The sequence below is a fragment of the Anabrus simplex genome, chromosome X (assembly GCF_040414725.1).
Source record: "Anabrus simplex isolate iqAnaSimp1 chromosome X, ASM4041472v1, whole genome shotgun sequence".
Taxonomy (NCBI): domain Eukaryota; kingdom Metazoa; phylum Arthropoda; class Insecta; order Orthoptera; family Tettigoniidae; genus Anabrus; species Anabrus simplex.
In genome coordinates this window covers 125,418,328-125,445,656 of record NC_090279.1, presented here as the reverse complement: position 1 = coordinate 125,445,656, position 27,329 = coordinate 125,418,328, and the positions used below count along the sequence as shown (strand labels likewise).

General features: G+C 39.2%; 1 protein-coding gene and 1 long non-coding RNA gene across 2 annotated transcripts in view; both read left to right on the top strand.

Moving 5' to 3' along the window:
- The window catches only part of LOC137503102 (uncharacterized), a 58,183-nt gene extending 36,773 nt beyond the window's left edge, over positions 1-21,410 (top strand). The window contains exons 3-4 of the long non-coding RNA XR_011019050.1: positions 3,625-3,707; positions 21,319-21,410. This is a non-coding gene — a long non-coding RNA (uncharacterized lncRNA). The remainder of the gene's footprint in view (positions 1-3,624; positions 3,708-21,318) is intronic.
- LOC137503142 (zinc finger protein 248-like) lies at positions 15,420-16,037 on the top strand. The gene has a single exon (XM_068230616.1). It carries the CDS (start codon positions 15,420-15,422, stop codon positions 16,035-16,037), a length of 618 nt encoding a protein of 205 aa, XP_068086717.1.
- Positions 21,411-27,329: the final 5,919 nt, after the last annotated feature.

Genomic DNA, 27,329 nt, shown 5'->3' with positions numbered 1-27,329 from the left:
CAGTATTTTACACTGACTCTTTAAATCGTCATCATGACACCAGATCTGAACGAGCTTCTCAATGAAGCCAATTTCTGTCGTTATATTCGCTTTTCGTACTTTTCTTTGCTATCACCTAAGGATGTTGTATGGGGTTCATGTCTGGACTGTTTTTAGACTTTGTGGCAAGGAGGCCCATCTTGCATAAAAATAAATTCACTTTGGCCAAACCACTCTTGCATTTGAGGTACCAAACGGGTTCTTAATTCTATATAGTTCACGCCCCATAGTTCCTTCTACAATATATAATTGTCCACAGCCGTACCAAGAATACACACTCCAGACCATCACTGAAGTTGGATGTTTCACTCTCTGCTTCACTCAATCTGGATGGAATGCTTCACCTTCTGACACATGGACTTGTCTCTTATTCTACAGGAAATACCGATTCGCCGCTAAAACAAACCTGAAATAAATGAAACAAATAAGCCTAGCATTAAATGCAATAGGCTGTACGGTTTGGAAGAAAAATTTCACACAGTTACTGTACTGTACAGTTACATCACTTAGATTGGGTCAAAATTGAATAATGAATGATAATTAAGGAATTACAGTAATTGTCATGGACTTGCCTGTTTCCAATCTTCACATAACCAATTCTGGAGAGTCCTGGCCCACTGGAACATATTTTCAGCCATAGCAGGAGTAATCTTCGCTTTTCTTAGAGGTCGTCTTGCTCTCAATCTAGCATTAAACAGCTCTCGTCTCAAAGTCCTGGCTGGTACCAATGACCCATACTCTTATAATTTCATACGTAAATCCAAACTAGTAACCTTGCGGTTGTTTACTGACAAATTAAACAGTTTTGCTTCCTGCTTGGGGTTAGTTTCTTCTTTCGCCCACAGTTTCCAACACGTTGTTGACATTTTGCCTTCCCCTTATCTTCACATTTTAAAATTCTACTTACAGATTGTTGTAATATTTGCAATTTAGAATCTACCTCTTGCTGTGAATAACGTTTCTCAACAAGTAGCTCTCTGACAATGCCTTTCTTGGCGAAAAGTCATTTTGTCTCCCCATAACCTCAAAATTTGACAGTTCTCTAGTACCACTCTTAAGACATATCAACTGAACTCGTGAATAGTATCAATAACGCACGTAATTTACAGAATGCACAGTATTAACAATAGGTCACATTATTTACTTCCATACAACAACAATATGCAGATATAGACGATAAACAACAGAATATGTTCACTAACAAAATATGACACAAAACCATGTGAATAATGAAATTACATTGTGGTTCTCACTGTAGCCACTATATGAAAAAATACAATAATGTTGGCAGGGATATCCCAAGTGGTAACTTTACCACCAAACAATGTTCAAGGATTAAACTATAAAGGTCGATAAATTACATAAAGATAGAAATATACCATTTACCATGAAAATTTGGCCACGTATGGTGTATTTGTAGAAAATAGAACTCAGAGTATTAGAGTAGTTGAAGCTTTATTTGATCCTGTAACAATTATGGGATTGGGTCCCACAGGACAGTACTGTGAGACCTCTATTTTCTGATATATATATATATAAACAATATGAATAATGAACTGAAAAACTGATGAAGCTCTTTGTAATAACTAAGGATTAAGGCGACGGCCGCTTCCTTCCCACTCCTAGCCCTTTCCTGTCCCTTCGTCGCCGTAAGACCTATCTGTGTCTGTGCGACGTAAAACAACTACCCAAAAAAATGTAATGACTAAGTTTCAGGATTGTGAGTAACTGCAAAAAGACCTTGACAATATTGTAAGATGGACATCGGGCAATGCTATATTGGTAAATGGGGTGAAAAGTCAGATTCTGTGCTTCACAAATAGAAAGAGTCCTCTCTAATTTAATTATTGTGTTGATGGGGTGAAAGTTGTTCATGGGGATCTCTGTAAGTACCTAGTTATTCTTATTAAGGGTATATTTTCATTGTGGTAATCACATAAACGTATCAGAAATAAAATTTGCAGGTCTCTTAATATGATTATGAGGTTATTTAGGGGTTGTAAAGGAGAGGGCATATAAATCTGCAGCAAAACCACAATGAGAGTATGAGACCATCACCAGTATTACTTGATTAGAGAATAGGAAATACTCACAGGAATAGCTCCATTTCTTGTGGTTGATTTCTAACAAAAGAGTTGTGTTACAGAGATATTGCAAGGATTCAGCTGGGAAGACTTGGAGAAAGGAGACAAGGTCGTCAATTAAGCAGTATATTCTGAGATGTCATTGGAGAGATGGCTTGGAATGACATTAGCTGATGAATACATTTAAGTCATGTTGTTGAAGTATAGGAAAGGTCACAACATGAAGATAAGTTGGAATTCATGGGGACTAATTTTGGCAAATGTTCACTTATAGGAAGATGATTTAGTGATTGAAATAATTTACCGTGAGAGTTTTTTCATAAATTTCCACAATCTTTTTCTACATAAACAACCAACATCCCTAAATGCTGTTGTTTGATTTATTCATTGATTTGGACATTGACTGATTTATGTATTCTGGTCTTAATGTGATGTACAGAGAGGGACGATGGAGATTTCTATGCTTGTGATATAAACATTGTCCTCTTGTTGGAAAAGTGGTGGGAATAATGTGGGATTATTTGATATTACAGTGAAGTGTTTCGGAAAGAATATATATAGGAACATGAAAATGAACGAAGAAGTAACAAGTCAAGTCATGTATAGAAAAATGGGAACAGTGGAATGTGAATATAAGACAATGAAGATAATACCTAATCATTGTGGTATTAGGATCAATAGAAAGAGAAACATAAGCAAGGAATGGTATTGGGTTATGATTTGGAGAGTATTTATTATTATTTATTTTCCTTAAATTGTACATGTACACATACACAGAAGTGCCTCCACCCATACGTGTATGTGTACATATACTCTGCTGAATATTCACAAATATGTAGATAATTTTAAATTTACATATTTACAAATGTTCCTCCTGTTTTGTGCTACCATGTCTACTGCTATCCAACAGTGTTTTCCTTTTCATGTTCTTATCTATCTTATCAGTTGTTTGAAAAGCAGTGGCGAAAGGGCTCGGGTTAAAACGCAGCAGGTCATTATGCTAGTTAGGTCCCCAAAACAGTAAAAATAAAATAAATAAATGCAATGTAAATTTTAATCTAATAGAAATTGTATACTATTATTTGAAGTAGCTGCACAAGTTGTATACATGTTGATTATGTTTGTAACACAGAAGATATTATGAGTAAAATTTTTTAAATTATATACATTTATTAAGGACGAGCTGTGTGCTTAATAGAAAAAAATAGCATTTATTGTATAATATTGTATTTACAAAATTGTTTTCTTCTCTGTTCTTTTAAAATTTAGTGCTTGATAATAATGTATTTTTGTGTACCATTTGCCAACAAGGTAGACATCTCACTTGCATTTAAAGTGATTTTGATTTGATTGATCCTTTCAATTATATAATTTTTAAATGGGATATAAATTAATTATACTCTTATTGTGCCACTATGAAATTTATTATCTCAGCTGTTTCTTGTTTAGGACTATATATTTTTCCCTTCTTTATTCTACTTTTCTTATTTCTTACTTATAGCCTTCTGAATATACTAAGGAGGAAATATTCATAGAAGAACCTACTGATGATCAGCTCTTGCCGTACATCAAAGAAGAAACAAAGTACGTACACTACAAATTCTATACAATATGGAATATGTTGTACCTATTCACAGCTGTGTTCAGTAGTGGTTGGTTTATCTCCAAAAACTGGCCGTTTTCATCAGTTTAATCCTTTCTTTACAAGATTACATTTAAACACTAATATCTTCAAATTCCACCTGTTAAAATTATCTAAAATATTCGGGTTATTTAAGATCATAATTAATGTTCCGTTATGTAGATTTATTGAATGTATATCTACAAAAAAATCCTTGATAAAGCTTGATATTTTTGAAGTGTATTTGTTTACAATACCTTTAAACAACCACGAAAAATGTGTTCTTTTTTTCACTTTCTCTGCATCATTTGTTCATCACATTCTTATCATCTGAAATGCCTTCTGAAACTATTGCTTCCGGATATTCTGTGTAAGTTTTTTTACGTTCATACCAACAGTGACACACAGAAAAAGCTATGTTTGTAGATTATAAATTACATCTACAAATTCAAAATTGTTAAGTTTTATGTACATTTTAAACAACAATTACTTCAAACTAACATAATAAGTTTCATTAATCAATATAATTATGGCTGAGTTCAATAATGTGGTAACTCAGAGAATGTCATTTTAAAATTATTTGGTTAGATTCCTTTTTTCTGGTAATTTCTGTTCTCTTGTGTGTTAAGTCAGATTCCTCCATTTGTGGACGCCAAAGCAGATAATGTGTTGTAGAAATGAAACGTTGAGATCATTAATGCTACATCTTTGATATCATAGTTTGCAAATAAAACTTATGCATTTTTGCAAGTGTAAAAAAATTGTGGTATTGAATTCATGTTCATTCCAGTGATGTGGTCACACTTGCTGATTCATTTTAGTGTTCATTGTCAGTCAGGTGGTTCTAGTGTGTTGATTAAAAACATGCCTACACAATGAGTATAATCTAATAAAATAGACTGGTACAAGTGGAGTTTTAAATTTGTGCAGGTTGCTTAAAAAATTCAGAATTCTTTAAATAAGTGATTTTATTATCTCGTAAAAGTAGATAAATAGGGGGTACATTATTGCTTCACGTCCGTAGGTTTAACCTCCAATTGCCCTACACGTGACCCCCGGGTGGTACTAAGAAAGCAATAACTATGGCTGCTGGACCTATCTTTTAAATATCTCCCAGCAATGACTAAAGTATTTCATGGAAATAGCTGTTCTCAGAGCTACCAGACAAGAAGGATTGGACCTTTCATCCGTGTCTTCCAGCTTAACATAGATGTGACTACCTATCCAAAGTTATCCTGGATAATAAGATAGATTTTGTGGCTATACAGGAAACCCATACAGCCAATGAAGAAGAGTTTCGGAAAAGGGGCCGCATTAATGGTTACACAGCTCTTGGTGCAACATATCACAGTGCACATGGTATAGCTACTTATGTTCGTAATAATATCCAAGATGCCTCACTGCTCTTTCAAAACGAAGACGAAGACTTCCATTGTGTTGCTGTGCGAGTGGCAGATGTTACTATTTTTAACATTTATAAACCCCCAAACGCACAGTGGTCAGGTACCGTTCTACCTACTGCTCAACACCCTGCACTTTATATAGGCGACTTCAACAGCCATCACAAACTATGGAAGTACTCGAATAACAGTGAATGTGGAACGAAACTCATAGAATGGACAGAAATGAACAATCTCCATCTGATTTTTGACCCAAAAGATCTTGGTAGTTTCCAATCAGCTACATGGAATAGGGATTCCAACCTTGACCTGTGTTTTGTTAGCTGCAATGAGGGAGGACAGTCCTTACACACCAGTCGTAAAGTGGTAATACATTTTCCCCACAGTCAACATCGCCACATTATAGCGGACATTGGCATCAACATTCCTGTTGTACGGTCAATACCACATGCTCTGAGGAACTTCAGAAAAGCAAATTCATCAACATTCACCACTGAACTGGATATTTGTGTTCGGTGGATTGCTCCCAAGCACAATTACAAGCGTTTCGTAGATGCAGTTATGATGGCGGCTAAGAAGAGTATGCCATAGAAAAGAATACATCCCTGGTTGGAATGTAGAGACTGATGCACTCTATAACGAATATCGGCATACTGGTGATGAAGACATAGCTGATGAACTTCTTTCCAGCATGGATACTACCCGGAGAGAACGGTGGATTGAGACAGTGGAGAATATTGACCTAACTCATTCCAGTAGAAGATCTTGGGGGCACCGCAGAAAACTTGGAGGAAGGACACCTTTGGTGAAGCAACAGCCTGGAGTTACTCCGGATGAAGTAGCATCTCACATCGTCACAACTTCCCAAACTCCATCAGATAAGAAACATACCAAATACATACGGCGCCAGCTCCAAACTCTGGAATCAAGAACACCACGCACGCCAAGGTATTCACAACCGCTTACGGTGCAAGACATCAATGCTGCTCTCAAAGACGTTAAACCAAGTACAGCTCCAGATTTTGACGACATTCATCCAGAATTTCGCATTCAGTTAGGGAAGAATGCAAGAAGTTGGCTGTTAAGGTTTTTTACCGACCTTCTACAGAACAGACAACTCCCACCAGAATTCAAACGAACGAAAGTGATTTCCATCTTGAAACCAGGTAAGCCTGCCAATGACCCAAGCAGTTATAGACCAGTTGCCCTTCTTTTTGAGAGGCCATTCCACAACAGAATCAGCCCAACTATTTTTCAGCGTATTACAGTTGATCAAGCTGGATTCAGGCCAAATCGCAGCTGCCGCGATGAAGTGCTTTCACTGACATTCCACATGGAAGCAGGTTTCCAGAAACAACTCAAGACCTCAGCTGTATTCATTGATCTTACAGCAGCATTTGACGCAGTCTGGAGGGAAGGATTAATTTACAAGCTTCTCCGAATTGCAACCCGTAGGCCCATCGTGCAGGTTATAAGCAATATGCTCAATGACAGAAGATTTCGAGTGTGTATGGGAAATAGTATGAGTAGAGAAAGGAAGCTCAAAAATGGATTACCTCAAGGATCGGTACTGTCTCCCCTACTGTTCAATTTGTATATCTCCGATCTCCCAGAAACATCATCGCAAACATTTTGTTATGCTGATATCATAACACTAGCAACTGAAAATCGATACCTTAGTGTGACAGAAGAAGTGCTACAAAGAGACCTGATTTCACTTGAAACGTACTTCAAGAAATGGCAACTGTGTCCTAACTCTAACAAAACAGAAGTGTCATGTTTTCACCTGAATAATCGCCAAGCTGGCATTAAACTTCACATACGTTTTTGTCACCAAGAACTTCGCCATAGCAGCTATCCCAAATATTTGTAGATTACACTTGATCGCACACTATCTTACAAACAACATCTTATGAATCTGTCAAAAAAGCTCAAAACACGTAACATTATCCTTCAGAAATTGTATGGCTCAAGTTGGGGTTCATCAGCAAAGACTTTATGATCTGCTTTGGGACTGGTATTCTCGTGTGGTGAGTACTGTGCACCAGTTTGGCTGGATAGCCCATATACAAGACTAATTGGTACTCAGCTGAATGTTAGCTTGCGGTTAATATCTGGTACTGTCCAGTCCACATCCCTTTATTGGCTCCCAATTCTGTCAGGTATAATGCCACCTGTTTTAGAAAGATAAAATGCTCCCATCCGAGAGTTCAAGAAGATAGAAATGAAGCCTCAACTGCCTGTTTTGGATGGTATTCCTGTTCTCAAGGTAACGAGGTTGGAGTCACGGCATCCATCTTTGCATGATGCTGTCGCATTGGCTGATGGGAATTTTCACCCTTTAGAAGAATGGAGAAGTCGCTGGAAAGTTGCCACAGACAGTTCCTTACACAACATCTTCCTGGTGAACATCATCTACCACGTAAGATTTCGACCACTCTGAATTGGGTGAGAACAAATCATGGACGACGCAGGGATGCCCTTTATAAGTGGAAATATATCTCATCACCAGAGTGCGACTGTGGTGCATCTCGACAGATGATCCCCATATTGTAAGTGAATGTACACGACGTTCCTACACAGGTAGCCCGAGTGACTTTTTGGAACCAACAGAGGAAGCCATACAGAGGATCACTCAACTGGACATTCTGCTATAAAACATGTTTCTTGTCTGTGTACATTTGTAAATACTATATATTTGTATATATGTATCTAACTTGTTGGCCTATGCTAATAATAATAATAATAATAATAATAATAATAATAATAATAGGTAAATAACGTAGTGATATAATATTCTTTCAAAATTGTAATTATTGTCACTGACCTTACAAAGTACCGCAAGTGTATGTCCTGTTTTAAAACACTTAATGCAGTAGTGTTTTTGAACTGTAATTGTGACATTGCTAATTAATTTTTTGCTGTCACACCTTTGTTGGTTACTGTGTGAAATGATCTTTGATAATCCCTGGGAAATGATTCTGTAGTCTCGGATTGGTGCTCTTAACCAAGCCCTTGTATCAGCAGGTCATGCGATGGCTAGTCATAGCCTAAGGTTTGACTTCAAACCAGATTTGTGATGGAAAATATGAATTCTGAATGGTTTATTTGATTTTGTGAGTGGTTAGAGTCTTCTCGGCTCTTATGTGATGCACTGACTTGTTCCTACTGTACTTTCACAACTAGTGGCAAGAAATATTCATGTCGGTCCTCAGAACTACCAAGTACCAGCTCACACTCTCTGTTTCTTTGTAATTGATGTGTAACAGGACACAATAGGCTACGTTAGAGAACAATCTTGTATTATGACCACCAGTAAAAATGTTGCTTATGAATCCTTTTCACACACAAAATCATATTTCTATTGTTGATGGAGTCTAAGTTAGCTTTTTACTTTCTAAACATATTTTGTGCAGAGACCAGCAAAGCGACATGCATTTTATGTGTCCTCTTTTTTCTTGGCATATATGTCAGAGGACAGTCCATTGTCTACGTAGCTTAGTCCATTTTACATCATAGATTTTAGATGCTTCTGAAGGATTCAGTCGACTGGATCTTATCTGCTACTTCCCACTTTGTTTTATATCTCACCTCAGGCGCTATTGTTTCCTCACTCTCATTTCAGCAGTCTACAAATATCATGCCGCAACTTAAATGACTTCCTTTAAAATGTCTAAACTATTTGCCATGCCAGTTGGGTATTGAATTACATAAGAAAAGATTTTAAGATTCATAAAATTTCCTAATTGCTGACTTGTGGAAATACACGTATTTCTGAGATTACCAATTAGTGATGAGATTACCTTCCATTTGTGGAGAGACACATCGTCCTGAGCTAAATAGTGATGAGGCTTACTTCCGTTTGTGTAGAGACACATGGTCCTCAACTAACCACTTAGTTATGTGGCTTCCTTCCAGCTTTAGAGCGTTGAGTGTCACATGGCCCTGAGCTGACCACTTTGTGCCACTCCTCCATGGTCTTCATATTTATAGGCGTGATCGGAGTGAAAATAACAAACTGATTAATATGATCGTCTGCTGTCTGTGACGTATGTAAGCAGAAATATGAATTGCAAAATTCTATTCAGGCTAGAATACACTGACGGTGTAGGTACTCGTAGAATTTCACCGGATATTCAAACTGTCCTTCCCATTTAACACAGATATACCCATTTTTTATTTTTTTGAGTTATAAGTTTTTCTTCACAATGCATTTATAGGAGTCACTTAAACACGAAATCCAGAAGCGTCCAGACATTAAAACACTATTTTGTGAAAATAAGTTTTTATAGATATCGGACATAGGCATTAGGGGAGAAAATTTGAACATACAATAAACTAATTTGAATGTTAGGATGTGTAAAATATCCATTGCATTCCATTTTTGTAACAGAATATTCATCAGTCCGCATCTGGTGGCAGGGTCCGGTGTTGTGGTTCATTGACTCCAGTTAGATCGGTCTCGGGCCATGTCTGCATGTAGTCTTCCAACTATCAGGCCGTTGTGCACTTTATCAGTCTATGCTGTCTGGTTCGTCTCTAGCGCCTCTTTTCACCGACTTTCTGTGTAATACTCTGACTTTCCCAATGTATCGTCCTCTACACGCAACACATGACCAAACCAGCGCACACGCCTTTCCCCAATTTTCTTCTGGATCGCTGCAATGCCAAAACGTTTTCTAATAACATCATTTGAAATGTGATCTAGCCTAATTATGCCAGCCTTCCACCTAAGCAACTTTGTATCCATGATGCTTAGTTGGCGTTCTACCTCTAGAGCTGGTCAGTATTCGTTGCCGTAGAAAACGACAGGATGGATATCGATAGGACAGATATCAGTTTGGAAGAACTTAGTTTAGAGATGGCCCTTCGTCCAAAGTTCGGAAGGGCGCCTGTTGTCATTCTCCACTTCAGTCAGGCTTTGTATATCCTTAAGTTGACTTTAGCAGTAAGTCGGCCATAATCATAGATTGTGGAGCCAATATACTTAAATATCTCTACTCGTGCAATATCTTCAACGTCAACATGCATGGTTCCAAGATCTCGACGATGTAATGCAATGTATTCTGTCTTTTTCTTGTTGGGGCGCGGGGCTTATTGCGCTAGTCGATTGTTCCAGTCTTCTGTTTGACGCTGCAGGTCTAGCTTATTCTCTTCAGCCAAATGATATCATTTGCTTAGAGAAGTGTCCATGGTATTGGACTGCGCAGGTTTGTGGTAATTATGTCCATCACAAGAATAAGCTGCAGTGGTGATAAGCCGGGGCCTTGATGGACTCCTACAGTTATGCGGAAGTCATCAGACGCTCCTGCGGCAGCTTGAACAAAACTCATTTGTTCTTTGTAGAGCAATTATACCCTCTCAGCAAGGTGCTCTCGAATGCCATGTGCTTGTATGGCTGACTGATAAGGTCATGAAGTACCCGATAAAAGGGCTTCTAAGGTCCAGAAATTTGTGATGAAGCCTCTTATTCTTTTCACAGTGTTTCTCAAGTAATAGTCCGGCAGCATGGGTTTCTCCTATTGCGCCACAATTTTACACAAGTCCAGCTTTGCTTGTTGTATGTTTGTCTAAATCGCTAATCCTTTTGTCGAAGATTTGTTCTAAGTGTCTCATTGCGAGGCTCAGAAGTATGTTCGGGCCGTGATTAGAAAAATTGGCAGGGCTTCCCTTATTTCTGAATTGATACTCCGTCGCTAGTCTGTTTGATTTTGACCTTCTTTGATGATATGGTTGAAAAGCTTGCTTTAGCCACACTGCTGCATCCCCCCATTGAGAGAAACAAAACTCTGCTGGAAGATTATCGGGACAGATGGCTTTCCCTGGTTTCATTTCCTTCAGCATAGTCTGGACTTTAGTGACGTCATTTTCCTACGTTGGACCTTCAACAGCGGAGGTGATTAGGATTGGTAGATACGGAAATTCCGTGATTGAAATGTTGTCAAAATAGTTCCACCAGTGTACTCGCGCTTCCCGCCTGTCCAGTAGCAAATCGTCTGTTTCCTCATTGATGCCGTAAAAACGTTGGTCTTCTGATGTTTTGCGATGGCTCGATTGGACTAGCCGTTAAAAATTCCGCTCGAATTCGCGCATGTCATGTTTCACATATAGACCTGCCTACCGGTTTGATTTTGTTACGGCAAATACCTCCTTCATTTTACGAGTGGCTGCCTTGTAGGCATTCCACGGAGCAAGAAACTCGTGGTACAGTACAGCTGCTTCTTCAAGCGTACTGCATATTTAACATCTTCATTCCTTGGCCATATATCATGTTTAATCCTTCGTTGTCGTCGCCCTGACTTAATTGTTCCAGGAATAGAGCGAAAGGCGTCTTTCAGTTTAGTCCGGCTCACTTCAACTATGGTGATTTGTGACTCTGTAACTTTTGCAACGACGTTAGTCTCCTTCAGGGGCTACCATTTGATCCCAATTTGTCTATTTCCTGTGAAGTATTGGGCTCTTGGTGACTTTATCCACAGCTTAGATGACTGGTCGTTGTTGCATCGCAAGGATTTAATAAGGGACAACTGTTATCTCTAGAACATCTTTGAGATTTCACCGTCTCACAAGGATGTAGTCAATGCGAATCGGATGGGAGCCACTGTAGTACAGAGTAGATGAATATCACTCTTTTTGAACCGTGTGTTTGCGGTGATCAGTTTCTGCATAATCGCGAATTTGTTGGGCATCGTCGTTCTTTTCTCCATATCCATGAACGCCATGGACTGTTAGTTCTTCTTTCCTCGGTCTGACACGTCCATTCAGATCAGCGGCAGCGATAAGATAGTCAGCGGTATTCTTGTCAGGCAGTGCCCAGAACGCATCTTTGGTTTCCATGCGCACGTCAGTTTGTGGAGCGTTGCGCTGAATAATTGGAATTTCCTTCTCTCCCCAATGCGGACGAGTTACATCAAGCGATTGTCAAACTTTTGCACCTCGGAAACTGAACCGTCAAATTTAGCTGATATGACAATGTCAACACCATGAGCTGTTCTTCGGTTTCTGTTGTACACCAGTTAGTAACCACACCTCTTTTCACATGCCTTTTCTCCATTCCATCTTTTTTCCCGCACCTCTCAGATGCCTACAAGCCTTCTCTCAAGTGCAGTGGCGTATTCGCTACTTCACCCAGGCATAATTCAATGATAGGGTACAAAATGGGAGTACTAGCATGGTTAGCCGTCACAGCCCGTGCGACGGTAACCCTAGCATAGTTTTCATGCTGACTGGGCACTGCCAATGCGCGTCCCTTCCATTGGCTGCACTAACCTTGGCTCCGATACCATGAGACATATTTCTGTAATGATGTAACGGCATTATTTTACGGCCGGCTTGTCTTGAAGCATTTAGGTGCTCATGACGGAAGGTAGTAACGCAGTTGCGGAGATGGAGAACAGATGCCTTTTGCAGCCACTCCTCTAGAGAAGAAACGCTACTCTCTTTTCTGCATACTTCCAGAAATTTAATGTACCTCTTCCGCAATCTGATCCCTAGTGAACGTCTCCATCTCCGCCAAAGTTGCCATTAAAGACTTTGTACATGTTTGGTACGCGAGAGCTTTTATATTTTGCTCAAGTGCATCGGCATGCCAGCGGGGAACCCGTATCCGTCACCTGGGAAGCGCCACGTGTTACAGCAGTATAGCTGGTTGGTGTAGAATATTTATCAATGCAAAATGAAACATTATTTTACTGAAAACTAATTGTGAACCTGATAAATTACTTGTCACAGGAATCAAGTATTCACGTAAAGAAGAAGGGTTACAGACTTTTGCACCTTTGCTTGGTGTGATATGCCACAGAACGCATGACATACCATCCAGTGTCGTATTTTCTGCCCCCTGTTGTCTAGTGGTGTCAACATCAATATCTTGTTTGATGATCAAGAGATTTAGTCTGTCATATCTGGAATGAATGTCCCCCTTTCCTTTGTCCACTTATTTTCTCCAAAGAGTGCAGTAACAATACATGTTCGAGCCTCCCATTACTTTGCTTGTGAGCCAGTCATGCATTCGACTGGGCCATGTGAATTCAGTTCATACAGCATGAATTGGAAAGTACCAATCCATGTTACGATATATTTTAGCCTGCGTGATCGATTTTCCCATGTCGCTGTTGTAAGCGGATCTCACCTTTAACCAAGAAATTTGCAATTCCCGCCCTTCTTCCGTAGAATATGTAGAACTACTCTGTGGTGGGGAGACAGGCTCAGAATGGGATGCTATCCAACTATGTTATGAATCCACTAAAAATAATCACGTTGCCGGTGATCTTTTGAAATAAATAGAATAATATTCCTTCTTTTACATAGCAGCAATATCCACTAAGGTGCAATTCAACGTCTTGTCATGTCGAATTTTGGCTCAAGCCTTGATTTTCATGCTCCTTCTATCCGTATTGTTAAAGTAATACTTGTAAGAATATTCAGGGGGCATGATAGGTTGCGTTTGGCTTCAAAATTAGGATAGTAGGACATTGTAATAAAACGCTACCACCAATGCCATATTCTGTGTTGCCTTCATAATGTCTTTAACAGCAGTGTCTTGAGGAGAAAAGACAGTATCAATGCTAGCGAGAGAGCCGTCGTATACTTGTTATATTTCAGCTTTGCCAGGATTCCATCAGGATTAGTGGCTACCGTGTTAAATACAGGAATTAAGACGTAGACTGTTGTAGTACATGGTAGTAAGTATGAACGTCCTTGTATAAACCTGCCGTCCTATATATAGGTTGGCTATGTTTGATTGCACATCAAAGATACATATTTCGGATAAGCGACACAGTGACATAATAAAATGCTATAGTGATATGACAATGTACAAATACAAAATGTGTATTTGTGTGAAATAACATTCACAAAAGATTAGCCGTGTTTCAACAGATCTTGCTGAATGTCGGCAAACGTTCTCAACTTTATTAATATCTACAGCACAGACATTCTCTCAAACAACCTCAAGAAGAAGGTCCTTTACAAAAATTATTACTTCCCTGCAACAAAGCGCAGACTGCTTCAACAAGATCAAAACTCCAAAGCATATGCCGTTCTTTATGTAGGAGAACAGACTACGGATTTCGATAGAATAATATGTGCTGGATTAAAGATCTTGTGCGAGTATTTACCCTTTTAGTCTGGACCACTTCTCATGCTTTCTTCAAAATTAACTCGTACATTTCTAAACCGTGACAAGTTTCTTGCGCGTGATATCGTGATTAAGAAAAGACGTAATATATTCTCGTAACAAGTGAGAGCTTTTGAAATTTAACCTCAGATGATGTTTACTCTCAGGAATGTAATGTTTATGAGTAACGAGCTCTCTGCACTGGATATCAGTGATTGGAATGTCCAGTAGCAAATCCCCTGTGTGAGAGTTGTAGTGGATTTGGCTGTTGAACTATTGGTCACATGGTTTTAATTTGTCACTGTAGATCGAGACCCGAGGTGAGCTATAGAGATCATCAACCTCCGGACGGTGGATCATCTAGTTTTAAGTGTAGTGTGTGCAGTGAAGTCCTGGCTAGGAAGTTGGACTTCTTGCAACATCTGAAGAAACACAAGGAAAATCGACCCTTCAAATGCGATCACTGCGGAAAGGTGTTACGTAGCCGAAGCAGCTTGTCAGAACACCTCAGGATCCACCCGCTCCAAGTGTGCGGATTTTCTGATAATTGCTTTACAAAGAGGAAAATGCTGACTGGGGACACGCGATTGCATAAAGGTGGAATTATATACGAAGGCTCAGTATCTCATAAAAATTTCAGGAAAAGGCCGGACGTTATGTGGTATCACACGGGCGAGAACCGAAACTGCTGCAACGTCTGTGGAAAATCCTTCAGCTCGAAAAAACTAGCCGGTCACATGAGCATTCACACAGGCAACAAGCCTCTCTTTTGCACTGCATGTTGCAAATCATTTGTCAAGAAAAGCAGTTTATCTAATCACAAGCTGAATCAAACAGGAAAGAAGCTAAACAGTTGCAATGTCTGTGGCAAATCATTCATACAGAGAGGAAAACTAACCCAACATATGCGGACCCATACAGGCGAGAAGCCATACAGCTGCAATATTTGTGGCAAATCATTCGCAATGAAAGGCAGTCTGACCGATCATATGTGTATCCATACAGGTGTTAAGCCTTACAGTTGCAATGTCTGTAGCAAATCATTCATAAAAAAAGGCAATCTGACCGATCATGTGCGGACCCATACAGGCGAGAAGCCTTACAGGTGCAATGTCTGTGGCAAATCATTCACAACGAAAAGCAGTCTGAACGTTCATATGTTTACCCATACAGGCGAGAAGGTATACAGCTGCAATGTCTGTGGCAAATCATTCATACAGAGAGGTAAACTAACCGAACATATGCGGACCCATACAGGCGAGAAACCTTACAGCTGCTATGTCTGTGGCAAATCAGTCGCAACGAAACACAGTCTGACCCGCCATATGCGTACCCATAGAGGCGGGAAGCCATACAGTTGCAATATCTGTGACAAATCATTCGCTTTGAAAGGCAGTCTGACCGATCATATTCGGACCCATACAGGCGAGAAGCCTTACAGGTGCAGTGTCTGTGTTAAATCATTCGCAACGAAAAGCAATCTGACCGATCATATGCGGACTCATACAGGCGAGAGGCCATACAGTTGCAATGTCTGTGGCAAATCATTCATACAGAGAGGCAAACTAATCGAACATATGCGGACTCATACAGGCGAGAAGCCATACAGTTGCAATGTCTGTGGCAAATCATTCATACAGAGAGGCAAACTAATCGAACATATGCGGACCCATACAGGCGAGAAGCCGTACAGGTGCAATGTCTGTGGCAAGTCATTCATAAAGGGAAGCGAACTAACCGTACATATGCGGGCCCATACAGGGGAGAAGTCGTAAAGCTGCAATGTCTGTAGCAAATCATTCACAAAGATATGCAGTCTGACCGATCGTATGCGTATCCATACAGCGACAATGTCTGTGGCAAATCATTTATAAAGAGGGGTAAACTAACCGAACATATGCGGAACCATACAGGCGAGAAGTCTTACAGTTGCAATGTCTGTGGCAAATCATTCACAAGGAATAGCAGTCTGACCGATCTTATGCGGACCCATACAGGCGAGAAGCCTGACTGCTGCAATGTCTGTGGCAAATCATTCACAATGAAAGGCAGTCCGACCTAACTGTTCATATGCGGACACACACAGACGAGAAGCCATACTGTTACAAAGTTTATTCCACTGAAGCACAACTTGTAGGATTCCAGCAAGATATAGCAGATGTCCTGGATTCAGGAGGTCAATTGGACTGTATCGCGAATGACCTGTCTAAGGCATTTGATAGGGTAGATCATGGGAGACTACTGGCAAAAATGAGTGCAATTGGACTAGATAAAAGAGTGACTGAATAGGTGGCTCTGTTTTTAGAAAATAGTACTCAGAGAATTATAGTAGGTGAAGCTTTATCTGGCCCTGTCAAAATTAAGAGGGGAATTCCTCAAGGCAGTATTATTGGACTTTTATGTTTTCTTATATATATCAATGATATGTGTAAAGAAGTGGAATCAGAGATAAGGCTTTTCGCAGATGATGTTATTCTGTACAGAGTAATAAATAAGTTACAATATTGTGAGAAACTGCAAAATGATCTCTATAATGTTGTCGGGTTGTTGCATTTTCAGATTAAAGCTCGCAAATGAGCTGTTTTCATTCAGTAATGGCTACTATACCCCACCCATATCCAATCCCTCCTTCAACGATAACGTCCCTTCCTCCCCAACATCAATAACCGAACCACCGCCGTCTCAATCTATATATGTAGGATTGAGACGGCAGTGAACCGAACTGCCGAACCTTACCCCCACAACTACCACGTGAAAGGGTTTGACGACGGCATAGGTCCTACCCTTCCGAGGGCCCGGCTCAGACTGAATACTTTTGCCCTCCACTCGCGTGGGCGCGCTGTTGTACATCACGTCACTGACCCTAAGCCCACGTGACGAATACGGCAGCTCCTATTGGTAGAAACATCTCCCCATTGCTATAGGTCGATTTGAGTTTGACAACTTGGACCACGTGGGACGACCACGTTTTTGACGTGTGTGACATTTTGCTTTACTTTGATTTGTATGCGTGTATCTGTTATCTTCGTTTGCGTGTTTGAAGAAAAATTACAAGATATTTCAGGTAAGCATCCTTACTGGTCTTGTTTTACTAATCTCCTGAGGCCAGAACATGAAAACACCACACCAATGCAAATGAATTTCGGATAATTTGAAACATAAGTGCGGCCAGGATCCAGTATTCGGAACATAGGTTCGAACCTCACTATCGGCAGCCTGGAAAATTGTTTTCTGTGGTTTCCCATTTTCACACCAGGCAAATGCTGGGGCTGTACTTTAATTAAGGCCACGGCTGCTTCCTTCCCATTCCTAGGCCTTTCCTACCCATCATCGTCATAAGACCTATCTGTGTCGGTGCAACGTAAAGCAACTAGCCTTATCATAGTTGTCCCCCTGTGGGTAGGGGCAGTAGAATAACAGCCATAGCATCCTCTGCCTGCTGTAAGAGACTACTAAAAGGGGTCCCATGTGGGCTCTGTACTTGGGAGCTTGGGTAGGCGATCACGGAGCCTTAAATTGAATTTTGGCACTGCTTCCGCGTACTTGTGCCAGGCTCCCCACTTTCATCTATTCTATCTGATCTACCTCGATCACGACCTGTTCTTTTCTTCCCCCGATTGTATTATGTATGGAGGCCTAGGGAGTCTTATTTTCCTCAAAGGGCATGGTCCTTCTTAGCTGATACCATCATTTTTCCTAGTGTCAGCCCCCTACCATTTCTTCTCTCTGATTACTAATATATATAGGGGATGGTTGCCTAGTTGTACTTTCTCTTAAAACAATGAACTAGATTTTAGGCAGTTTTAATCAACAGGCATCATCATCTTAAGCATGAGATTTGTGGTGAGGGCAAGATATTTGGTGGCCATGACATATACTAGGAACTGTCCCATCATTCGCCTTACTGCAGGCGAAAGGAAAAACCAATCTCAGGACAGCCGGTGGTAGGGGAACAGCCCGTTTCTGTGTCCCAAATGCAGAGGTGTAGAAACACGGTGGTTAGCCAGTTGGAGTGCATGCTCTCAGACCACAGATCAGCCTACTCTGCAACCACCAACATACATTTCTGCCTTCGATATACAGTAGGTACAAATGGCACTGTCTGAAGTGAGTTTCCTCTGTCTTCAACTGGCATTTCGTCTAGGTCACAGCAAAGTCCCTTGCACACCGTAATGTTGTGGAAGTAGCAGCATATTGTTCATAATACTGTACTAAATTAGCAAGCGATTCCTTGGACATAGCTCTTAATAGGTGGAGCTATGTTGTGACTTGGCATGGGAATGTTTTGTGCTGGATCAGCTGCCATATTATTGTATGTAGATCCTGATGCTACATATTTCTGTAAATTTATTAGAACTCTCCTGCGGATGGACTGAAAGGAAGCATTATTTGTACCTCCTGCATGTTGTAAGAGCGAGCAATCACAGAATCTGTAAGCTCTCTCTTGTCTTTTAAACCCTCAAATATATTCATGATTCCATCCTTTTCCATGTAGCAGAAAATTTTTGATATATCCTACTGTAACATAAAATAGAACATTTTTTTATTTTAAATAGTGTAGATCAATGAATACAAGGGATGCATACAATTTTGTAGCTTGACATTGTTTATCATCTAAATGCAGATGACTGATTGAATGATATGCTGTGTTTTGGTGCAGTATGTAGGAACAGAGTATGTGCTATCATGTCTTGGTTTCTTCAAACACTACTCTGCCAGAGATTTGCCATCCTCTAGTAGATGCAAAAGAAGTACAAATCTCAATATTTTTCAGTGTGTGGCCCAAGGTGTCTCTTTTGACAGACTGAAAGATGTATCATATAGTAAGTTCCTTGGGAAAATACAAATGGTGTTGCTGAAAACTTTTGCAATGTCAGTGCAACGTTAAACTGCAATAAGAGAGAAAAGTATTATGTTGTACCTTGGCAGTTCCAGTCTTTCTTTCATAAATGAATGATCTTGTATTTGTGTTGTATTGAATAGTTTTCTGGCAGATGAATATTAATTGATGATTAACACTGCTGAATATAATTTCTACACAATTTTATACCTGTAACACTGTGGATAGTAGGTAGAATATAGCTCCATAAATCAGAAGATCATGTTTCATTACAATTTACCTTTGAATCCTACAAACTCCCTCCTTAGCATATGAGTTTCCTTTCATCATTTTGGTTCCTGTATATGGTTTTCTTTCTTACATTGTATTTATATTTTATTTCCTGCATAAGTGGCATATCTTGATACTATTGACTGTTACAGTTGGCTTAAGTAGTGTTAAAGAGGACTGATATACGAGGGGATGTTAGTGTCTATTTCTGTCATAGGTCTTAATCTGAGATAAGGATTGCCAATCCCACTCACCTTCAGGTCACTTCCTTGCTCCCTTTGTGAGTTAGCTTCCTTTTTCCTCAGCAGAAAAAAACAAAAGCAGCACAGGCAAGGCCAGTCACTCCGATCCTTCAAGGCTTTGTGAATTAATAAAAATAAAATATAGCTCCATAATTGAAATAATTATAATAAGCAGCACAAGCTGGTAAGCTTCTTTTCTCCAGCAAAAATTTATTAATAATAATAATAAAGCACAGCCCAACCTCCAGGTGTATTGTTGTTCAGAATGCAGTATTTCAGAAAAAGGTAACAGAAAGAAGGAAAGAAAGAAAAGGAAATGAATGAGAAATAGAAGAGAAAGAAAAACTGAAAAAAATATATTTAATATAATATTTAAGAGTGGAGGGGGACGAGAACCTGTGGACCCTCCGCGTGCTAAACGATTTAAATCACCCGCCCGGTAATTTTAGTTCAGCCCTGTTTACACTAGAGGCGCTGGTGTATAATTCCTGGCGATCTTTGCGCAGCCGTTGCGTACAGAAGTGAAAAATAACGTTGAGAGTCATCTCTTACTCATTCTCTTTGACCACGCGTAAAGCCCACTAGAGCAGGACTGTATTGATAGTTGATAGTTAGAAATATAACGGGACATTGCACCCAGTGCTGTTTTCAAGAAGTGTCGTGTACTCTGGAGTTGTCACTGTTAATTCATCCTTTCCTAAATTCATCCCGTTCTACTGACTGATACAAATCAAATCCGTTCTTTAAGTGTTTGTTTTAAGTGATTACACTGAATTAAAATATCAGGTTTTGTCTCTAGGTGTGAGGTATGTGATACATAAGACGCGTATTACCCATTTGTACAGCCTATTCCGTTAATTTATTGTGCTACAGATTTTCTTCATTGAGAAATTGTGATTTCTATCATTTACACTGTGTCCACAATCTCTATTGTCGGTAAGGTTCAAGTTCTATAATTTACTTTTGCGAAAATTATACATCTCAATTGGGAAGAGTAAGAAGTTAATACTAATCTTTCTCAGTTTCAGCATTCTACATATTTTTAATATTTAATATTTTTAATTTTCTTAAATTTTATTTCTACTTAAGCATTAAAACTGTATACACATCTAACTGGCATAATTTTTGAAAACTCCTGGCCTTTGTGTCACAAGTGCCGGCAAATCTGTTCCTCGTGTGTTGTAGCAATATAACGTAACTTACCTTACCTATCAAAATTTTTTGGAGTGAAGAATTTTTCTGAAGGGCTACGCAGGTGAAGAATTGCGGATATTAGTTTCAGAAAGAAATTACAATATGTATTGCATAATTTTAATGATTGTGTTGCTGTGTTATTTACCTATGTTTGCAATTTAATAGTGACGCTGTGAATGTTGAGTTGTTCCTTACATTGTAGGCTGTGACATATGCTAGTACGGTTCGAAATTTTGAGAAGTTTCCGTTTAGGATATCATATGTAGAATTCTTGTTATGGTTATCAGTGTTGTTATGGAGATTCTTCTGCATAGTATCAGTCATAGAAAACTTGAGGTCCAATAGGTATGATCACAATATTAACAGTCATGTAAAATTTTGAGTCTTCTTGGCATGTTCATAATATTGACAGTCATGTAAAATTTCAAGCATATTGCTTAATCTGTTGACAGATAACCTAAGTAGCAATGACTGCAATAAGGTAATATATTTCTCTGGGCTATGTTTCAGTGTAAAATCATTGGAAGTAATCAAGAACCCCACTACCTTCTAACTACTTCAGTTGCAGTGTGAAATGGACCTGCAAGTAAAAATCAAAGAGGAACCAGCCTGGCTTGAAAGAATAACAAATGCATCACTTGTGAGTCTCATGGCAAATAACTTTATAGAGATCAGAATTTAACCCTTAGTAGCTGAATAAGTTTGGCAGGGGCATAATTTACTATGTGCTTCCCCAATATTAACCCCAGCAGTCGCCATTTGCTACATGGGCATCTAGGCAAAGTATGTCTCTCTTTTGTTTCTTTGTCTGGGAGTATGTGATAATATGCTACGCAAGGCAGCCAACTCTTAGGAAGTACAAACAACAGTATTTATATACATCTATAGGTCCAACTAGTGACAGAAACTTTGTTCATGGGGCAAGGAAAGGGGTTCTGGTGGCACATGCCCCCAGATTATGGTCGCCAAGTGGACAATTGGCCTCTAGCATTTACTAGGGAGATGGCAGTGCATGCTATGTTTGATAGTGGCAAAAAGCTGAATTAAAGTTGTGGACTTGATAGTGAAGGAACCTTGGTTAGGTCCAGCTACCAATGAAGTTGTGACAGGCAGCGTTTCAAGATCGAGGCATCAGGACATTTCATGAGCTAAGTACCCATCAAATGACTGTTTATTGTTTATTGATTACCTCTGGCATTTATTGAAGTGGAGTTCTGTAGGTTGTATGGTTATGTTTTTATTCTCCATGGTTTGGTAATGGTATCGTTGTGGGATTGACATCATCTCCTATCATACATTATCCAATTTTAGTGCTAGTAGCTGCTGAACTGAAGGACAATTGTGGGTGCTGGATTTAATTCGGTTATGGCCAGTAGGTCTTTGAATCTCATAGTGAACATATTTTTCCTCCAAAAGAGATACCAGGTAAGATTTGCATCATTTAAACTTCTTTACAATGTTACTAATGTTGGGTGATCTCATAGTAAAACTCTGCCTTGGCGGAGAAGCTGTGAAATAATTTTGGAGAAGAAGCGACTTATTGTCATCATCTTTCCTTGCTCTGTCTGTTGCTACTGTTAACACAGTAAATTGTAATCTTCTGAATGTGTGGCTTACAGTTCAGTCTCTCTTCATCTGATAGCTTACATGGTGATGTGATAACATTCTACTTTCATGTTGGCGAGTGTAATTTGGGTCCATTCTACAGGTATTTGATGAAGCTGAATATCCCAGCACACGTCTGTAGTTATACTGGCATAAAAGTGAATTCCTGCACATCATTCTTGCACCTCAGAGTCTTGGAAAACCTTGAGAGTTGGAAGAGGGATATTCAATGAATAATTGTGACTCGACAGCAAAAATCTACTCCCAACACTGTGAACTGCTAAGTTATAGATGTGACATTGTCCAGGAGTTGCTTAAAGGTGAAATTCTGCAGCTTATGCAAACTGTTCTCTGAATAAATGTGTGCTGGTTGAGTTCTAAATTACAGACACTACAGAAGAGAACGGTGTCTGAACATATCTGAGATGCGAGTGCACTGCTATTCAAGATCTATACTCTTGACACTTCTTGTTATGTTCTATTCTTGGGTATATAGAAAGAAACAATATCTGTCATCAACAACCTCAGAATTCAAGAACTACAATGTGACCCTACAAATAAATTTAAAAACAAAATAAAACAAGCTATCCAGCAAACAGACTTCATTCTCACAGAACAAGAAAAAGAAAGCCTCACCATCAACAAATCCCAAACTCCCCACAGTAAGAACCATCCCCAAAATACACAAAAGCTCATGTCCCATTAGACCAATAGTATATTATGATGTGCCAAATTACAATTTAAGCTAACAACTGAAAAAATCCTAAAAGAGAAAGTCTCACATAAAGAAGACAGATAAATTAAAACCAGCCTAGAACTAATCAACCCCTTCTCGCCCGAAAGCGCCCGACTGTTCACTTTGCCTTACGGTCCTTATTGCCCGAAAACACCCAGCTGCATTATCTGCATACGTGTGCAATCTATGCAATAGTTTTGTATTTTTTGGTGGTGAATTGTTTATTAGGCATTGATGAACATGCAGTACAATATACTAGCCTTAGGAAATAAAAGAAGTAAAAGAAGAGTGAGAATTTGTCTTGAAGTTGTCTAGGCAACGGTCTTGAACTTCCGCGAGTGCTGGTCAGCTGTTTAGTTCGTAAACATGACGGCATAAGAAATGACACAGAATTGTTGAGCAGGGGTGGAGGTAAATTTTTAGTGAGTAAATAACATATCAACAAAGATAATTTTACTGATAACTGTGATATAAGTGAAAACGGATATCTAGAAATCGGACCTGATGATGATGCGGCTGCAATTCAGGTAACACAAACATTTTGTTTCATTACTCAGTGATTATATGGATGATGTTGAACCTATCAATAATTTCAAAAGAGTATTATGAGAAATAGATTATATTTTTACATATGTTAGGCGGAGACAATCTATTCAGTGACATTACCGATTGCGTATATATCAATGCAGCAATTAAACAGGTGCATTTCAGTAAAATAGAAATAGAATGGGAAGACACTTGCTAGAGGAAATGAAAGTTGATATACAAGGTCACCATTACACTTCCAGAATCTCATCTGTATTGGCTTAGGGGGATTTAGACAACATGAGAATGTGACAAATACAGCCTACCTCAGTGTTGAGTATCTCCAGCACGGGTGGGGGTTTGAACCGACAAACTTATGACTCAATGAATAGAGAAATGGACATGATGGTATGTTAAATGTTGTAAATGATTGCATACTTTCTAATATTATTGAAAATGTGAATACATTGTGATCAATAATTTTTATAATATTTAACCTTTTCTGAAACGGTGTGCTCTGTTTGAATGTTTCCTAATTAATAGGTTGAAACCTGGGGATAAGCTGAGAAAAAATGTGGGTGGTAAAGGGTTAAAGATACCCTTTGACATCACTAACATGTACACCAACGTAACAATAGATGAATCCATTAAAATTATCGAAAATCTTCATAAAGAAAATACTTCACTGCAGGAAACCAAAGAAATAATTAGCCTTATTAGAACAATGATACACCAAAATAGCTTTGCATTCACTGACAAGATGTATTGCCACAAAGAAGGGTTAGCCATGGGTTCACCATTATAAGGTATAATAGCAAACATTATTTTGAATGACTTTGAAAACATCCTCTGAACGTATCAGCATTCAAAAGGAATATTATACTGGAGCAGGTATGTATTTGACATCATGTGCATATGATAATGACTTCACTAATGCACACCAGTTATTAAACACACTAAATTATTTACAAAATTCCACCAGCTTCACAATGGAGCAAGAATATAATAAGAAAATAACACCACAATCAGCAGGAATAATGGCAACCTGTCTTACAAAGTGTACAGCAAGCCCACTCAGGTGTTGCATGATATTGACGAGTCTAACCATGCGTACACACTAAAATAGCAGGATTGAATACAAGGATACACAGAGCTGTTTCCATACCAATGAGCACAATGGATTTCAATGAAGAGGCACGAATTGTTAAATAAATCATGAAAGAAGACAACCACCCTCCAGGCACAGTAGATAAAATATTAAACAAACAAAAGGAAAGTCCCTGGAAAACCACCAAACTTGGTTCTCAACTACATTAATAATAACACATAAAAAGTAGGTTATATCTTTAGGAAACAGGGTTTTAGTTAACCTTTAGGATGAACAACACACTGCAGAGACACATCAACAAGTGCACCTAAACAAAAAAGACCCTATCTCGAAGTCACGATTCTATGAACTCAAGTGCCAAGAACTTAACTGCAATGCCACCTATATAGGTCAGATAAAACAAAATTTCCACACAAGATTCAAAGAACACAATAAACGATCAGATATAATCAGCATTCAGCCTTTGGGGAGCACATGTACGACAGTTCACACTATTTCACAGACAGCAACACAGATCTAAAAATTTTACACATTGAAAATAAAATAAAATCTTCGAATATGAGGGAAGCAATCGAGATCTACATCGCAAAAAGTGCTAACGTAACCAACTTAAATGACCATACACACTTAAAAAATTCCCCGCACATCGCTCTACTCACATAATATCTGGACCATACTTATTCATTAAATTGGCATTTATCACAATAATATCCTATAGATATTCTGTATTTCAATTCCATACATTATTCATCTAAAATCATTCAGTTGCATTCATCCATCTTACATAAAAGTACATTATAACATGAAGTAGGTTAATAACCTTCTCTCCCTTCTCCAGTGTGGAAAGAGTATTCCACAGTGCTCTACTCGTTCCATCCTACTTCCCCCTCTCCTCTCTATGGTACTGTGTACTAGATTTTAACATCCAGTAGGAGGGATCCACAATGTTCTGCACTCCCCTCTCATGCTTCCCTTCCCCTCTCCGTAAGGTTTGTGCTATACTCAAAACTTTCCATTTACCTCTCCATGACCACAGTCCCGAAATAGTATTTGGTGACAACAAAGTTGATATTGGCAGTCTAGATATGTTCGGGAGTTTTCTCGATATATTAATACTTGAAAATTTCTTATTTGTCAGTACTGGCTCATATTATCACTGAACTCTCTATCGTTGACAAGTTTATGCAACGTAAACAATGCTGTACATATATGCATATTTTGTGTGATTTCATAGAATCTGAGGATGTTCTTGTAGAATGAAACATGTCATTCTTTGTATAATAGAGTGTTTATTTTTTACGGGTATGTTTATAGTGTAATAATTTATGGTAAAATTGTATGTTTGACAAACTAGAACGTTTTTTGTTACATTTAACTAAGTCTACAATGGAAAGTATGGCTTCATCTTCAACAAACTCTCCATTTTGTGCGTCATTTTTTCTTCCTTTCCTTAGTTCAGCTACTGTTCGATTTATTCTGTATTAAATGGGATAAGTGAGTATATTCTGGAATTTTATAATTTAATTCTCTTTTATTAGTAAACTAACTTGGAATAGAATGTAAGCTTTTGGTCACAGTCCCTCCTGCACCCCTGTAGTGTCAAAATGTTTCATGAATCCAAGTGAAAAATTTAAAGGTCTCGTAGTACGAGGGCCATCCGATAAATAGGTTTCCCTATTTTACGAAAAATACAAGCAGGCTATTTACACTTGTGCTGGCCCTGCAGTGTGGGGGTAGCATGCCTGCCTCTTACCCAGAGGCCCCGGGTTCAATTCCTGGCCAGGTCAGGGATTTTTACCTGCATCTGAGGGCTGGTTGGAGGTCTACTCAGCCTATGTGATTAAAATTGAGGAGCTATCTGACAGTGAGATGGTGGCCCTGGTCTAGGAAGTCTAGAATAACGACGGAGAGGATTGTTCGTGCTCACCACATGACACCTCGTAATCTGTAGGCCTTTGGGCTGAGCAGTGGTCACTTGGTAAGCCATGGCCCTACGGGGGCTGTTGCCCCATGGTGCTTGGTTTTATTTACCTTTGAGATATATTTAATTTTCATTCTACAACTCGTACACTACTTTTCCACATAGTCACTATTTCAGTCCAAACATTTTGTTATCTTGGCAGCAGTTTCTTGATACCTTCATCATACCGGGTCGGGTCCCATCTCTGTAGACATCGGTGCACTTCCTCTTCCACCTCTTCATCAGTTGCAAACCGCTTACCTACAAGGTGCAACTTGAGTTGTGGATAGAGGTGGAAATCACTCGGGGTAAGTTCCGCAGAATAAGGTGGATGGGGAAAAAGGTCCCTTTTGAAGTTCTGCAGCAAATCCTGCGTCCTTTGAGCTGAATGGGCAATATTTTCTGAGACAAGACCAGAACGTTTTCGTTGGATTTCAACTCTGAGCTTCGTGAGGACCGTGCAGGACCTCTCATGTGTGACCACAGTGCATTGGGGCAGTCAGTCAACCAATACAACATCATTACAGTCCCATAAGGCAGTAGCCAAAACTATGCCTACAGATGCTGAGGTCTAACCGAGCAAGTTG

Excerpts from the sequence above, each read along its gene's own strand:
- LOC137503142 (XM_068230616.1), top strand. The coding sequence starts at position 15,420 with ATGTTTACCCATACAGGCGAGAAGGTATACAGCTGCAATGTCTGTGGC.